Source organism: Macrobrachium nipponense, chromosome 15 (assembly GCF_015104395.2).
Source record: "Macrobrachium nipponense isolate FS-2020 chromosome 15, ASM1510439v2, whole genome shotgun sequence".
NCBI lineage: Eukaryota > Metazoa > Arthropoda > Malacostraca > Decapoda > Palaemonidae > Macrobrachium > Macrobrachium nipponense.
This window is the reverse complement of record NC_087208.1, coordinates 44,831,284-44,833,783: the sequence shown is the minus strand read 5'-3', so window position 1 is coordinate 44,833,783 and position 2,500 is coordinate 44,831,284. Positions and strand designations below refer to the sequence as shown.

Genomic DNA, 2,500 nt, shown 5'->3' with positions numbered 1-2,500 from the left:
GAGGAGACTGTACAATAACAGCCTTCGATTCTCAAATGAGATAAGTGGTTTTAGAAGCAAAAATTTAACCACTTAAGAAATCAGTACGATATTGTAATATTAGTTACATATACTCGAAAATGCACTTCAAGGAACTGTAGCTATTCCAACCAATTCTTTGAAAGTTATTGTAATAATTCATTCAGTTAGCATAAAACTGATCTGAGTTTTGTAGAATGATGAAAAATCAAACGTGTGATGTGGATAGGATCTTCATGGAAAAGATTTCCATTGGGCAAAATGAAAGGAAATTATATTTTGAAAAAAATCACTGTTGTTATGATAACTGAAATTATATATATATATATATATATATATATATATATATATATATATATATACATACATATAATATATATATATATATATATATATATATATATAATATATATATACAGATGTATACAAGTATTTTATACTACATATATACACATGTAAATATTCTATATACATACATACATACACACATACACACACACATATATATATATATATATATAATATATATATATATATATATATATATATATATATATATATATATACGTGAAGATAAAAGGCCCATAAAACAATATTTGGAAGTGTTTTATGGGCCTTTTTATCTTCATATTATGCTTTTGTATTACAGTGAAAGACATTCTTATACATATATTTTTGTATACATACGCAGTATATTAATATATATATATATATATATATATATATATATATATATATATATATATAAATGAATATATATGTATATATGCATGTATATATATATATATATATATATATATATATATATATATATTATTATATATATATATATGTGTGTGTGTGTGTGTGTGTGTGTGTGTGTGTGTATGTATGTATGCCCCCTTTTTCAGAAATATTAATATCAAGTCAAAATATCGTTTAAGATCAAATTCGCTATAACTCTGGAATAACGTGCACCCAAGGGGAATTAAAACTGGTAAACGCTACGACACCAGCCAGGTGTCGGACCAAATTTGTGAGTATAAGAGAGAGAGAGAGAGAGAGCTCCCACAATGAAAGGAGGGAAGTCCATTCGGAAATGACCAGTCGGGAGGGCGGTGGAAGACCCCGCCCACAAGGGCAAGCTGGAGTATATATATACAGCCAGGAAGGCGAAGAAAGACAAATCCTTCCTTCCCAACCTCCGCAGAGAATCATGCAGTCTAAGGTGAGGGTTTGAGATCTCTTAAATAGATGTCAGTCGAGTCGCGTCTTAAGATAAGACATTGTCAGTGATGTCTGCCCCTTGTTCATTTGCTGTTCTTCCCACATTTTAAAAAAATTGTTTTTGTTCTGAGGTTATTCAGATTAATTCAGAGTCGTGTATATGTATATGTGCATGTATGCGTATATATATAATATATATATGTGTGTGTGTAGATACGTATAAATGTAAATATATTGTAGAAAAAGTCTACTATAATAATTTTCTTCAAGAGGTATTAATATAATTTATTGACAGCATCCAACGATTGTTGAAAAATTCTCTCTCTCTCTCTCTCTCTCTCTCTCTCTCTCTCTCTCTCTCTCTCTCTCTGAGAATATTACTGATTTACTCCTAAATTTCACAGGTTATCCTTGTCCTCATTGGGCCTGGCAGCCCTGGCTGTTGCCGACAGAAGAGAAACCTATTCGTATTCAGCTCCAAGAGTAAGTACCTAACATTCTTCATGAATATTAGCATTTGATTTCAAATTCCATAATGCTGCATATATTTAGGTTAATCTATACGTCTATATATTGAAGCCAACACTCATAGAGGCTTCGGCTCCCTTCCCAAGACTTCATCGACCTCCTACACTGCCCCTAGGGTAAGTGTCTTCCATTACTCACCTAACACAAATTTACTATCAAGAGATTCAGTGATTCCCAATTATTCCTGCAGCAACTGTTTTAGCGACCTATTAAAACCAAAATTCCATTCCACAGGCTCCACCAGCTTCCTCGGAGGAATCCTTCGAATCCAGCGAAGCTAAGTACAGCTTCAGCTGGGCCGTGAGCGACGAGTCGTCCGAGAACGACTTCGGACACCAAGAATCCCGAGACGGAGACGATACTCAGGGATCCTACTACGTCCAGCTTCCCGATGGGCGCCTCCAGAAGGTGTCCTACCACGTCGATGGCGACGACGGATACGTAGCCGAAGTCACCTACGAGGGAGAAGCTCAGTTCCCCGATTCCGTCGAATCCGCGGAGTCTGTCGAGGCTCCGAGATACGCTCCACCAAGGCCTCGCTTTTCGGCTCCAGATTCCAACGAGTCTAAATAGATTTATTTAATCCTGGCAGATCTACCAAATGTAACATTATTCTATGCTGACCTAGCCGTCCAGTTTATCTATTGTACAAATTATTATTAATATTTATGTAATAAATCTTTGAGGAAGTTATTATCCAGTCTTAAATAACCTTCCTTGTAACCGTGACTTTAATGAATATAAGTAA

General features: G+C 34.6%; 1 protein-coding gene across 1 annotated transcript in view; it reads left to right on the top strand.

Annotated features, from left to right (window-relative positions):
- The window catches only part of LOC135226671 (uncharacterized), a 6,798-nt gene extending 4,353 nt beyond the window's left edge, over window positions 1-2,445 (top strand). Inside the window, exons 3-5 of the mRNA XM_064266381.1 lie at window positions 1,105-1,225; window positions 1,629-1,707; window positions 1,987-2,445. Of these exons, the coding sequence (XP_064122451.1) occupies window positions 1,105-1,225; window positions 1,629-1,707; window positions 1,987-2,325 (539 nt within the window). The 3' untranslated portion in view covers window positions 2,326-2,445. The remainder of the gene's footprint in view (window positions 1-1,104; window positions 1,226-1,628; window positions 1,708-1,986) is intronic.
- Window positions 2,446-2,500: the final 55 nt, after the last annotated feature.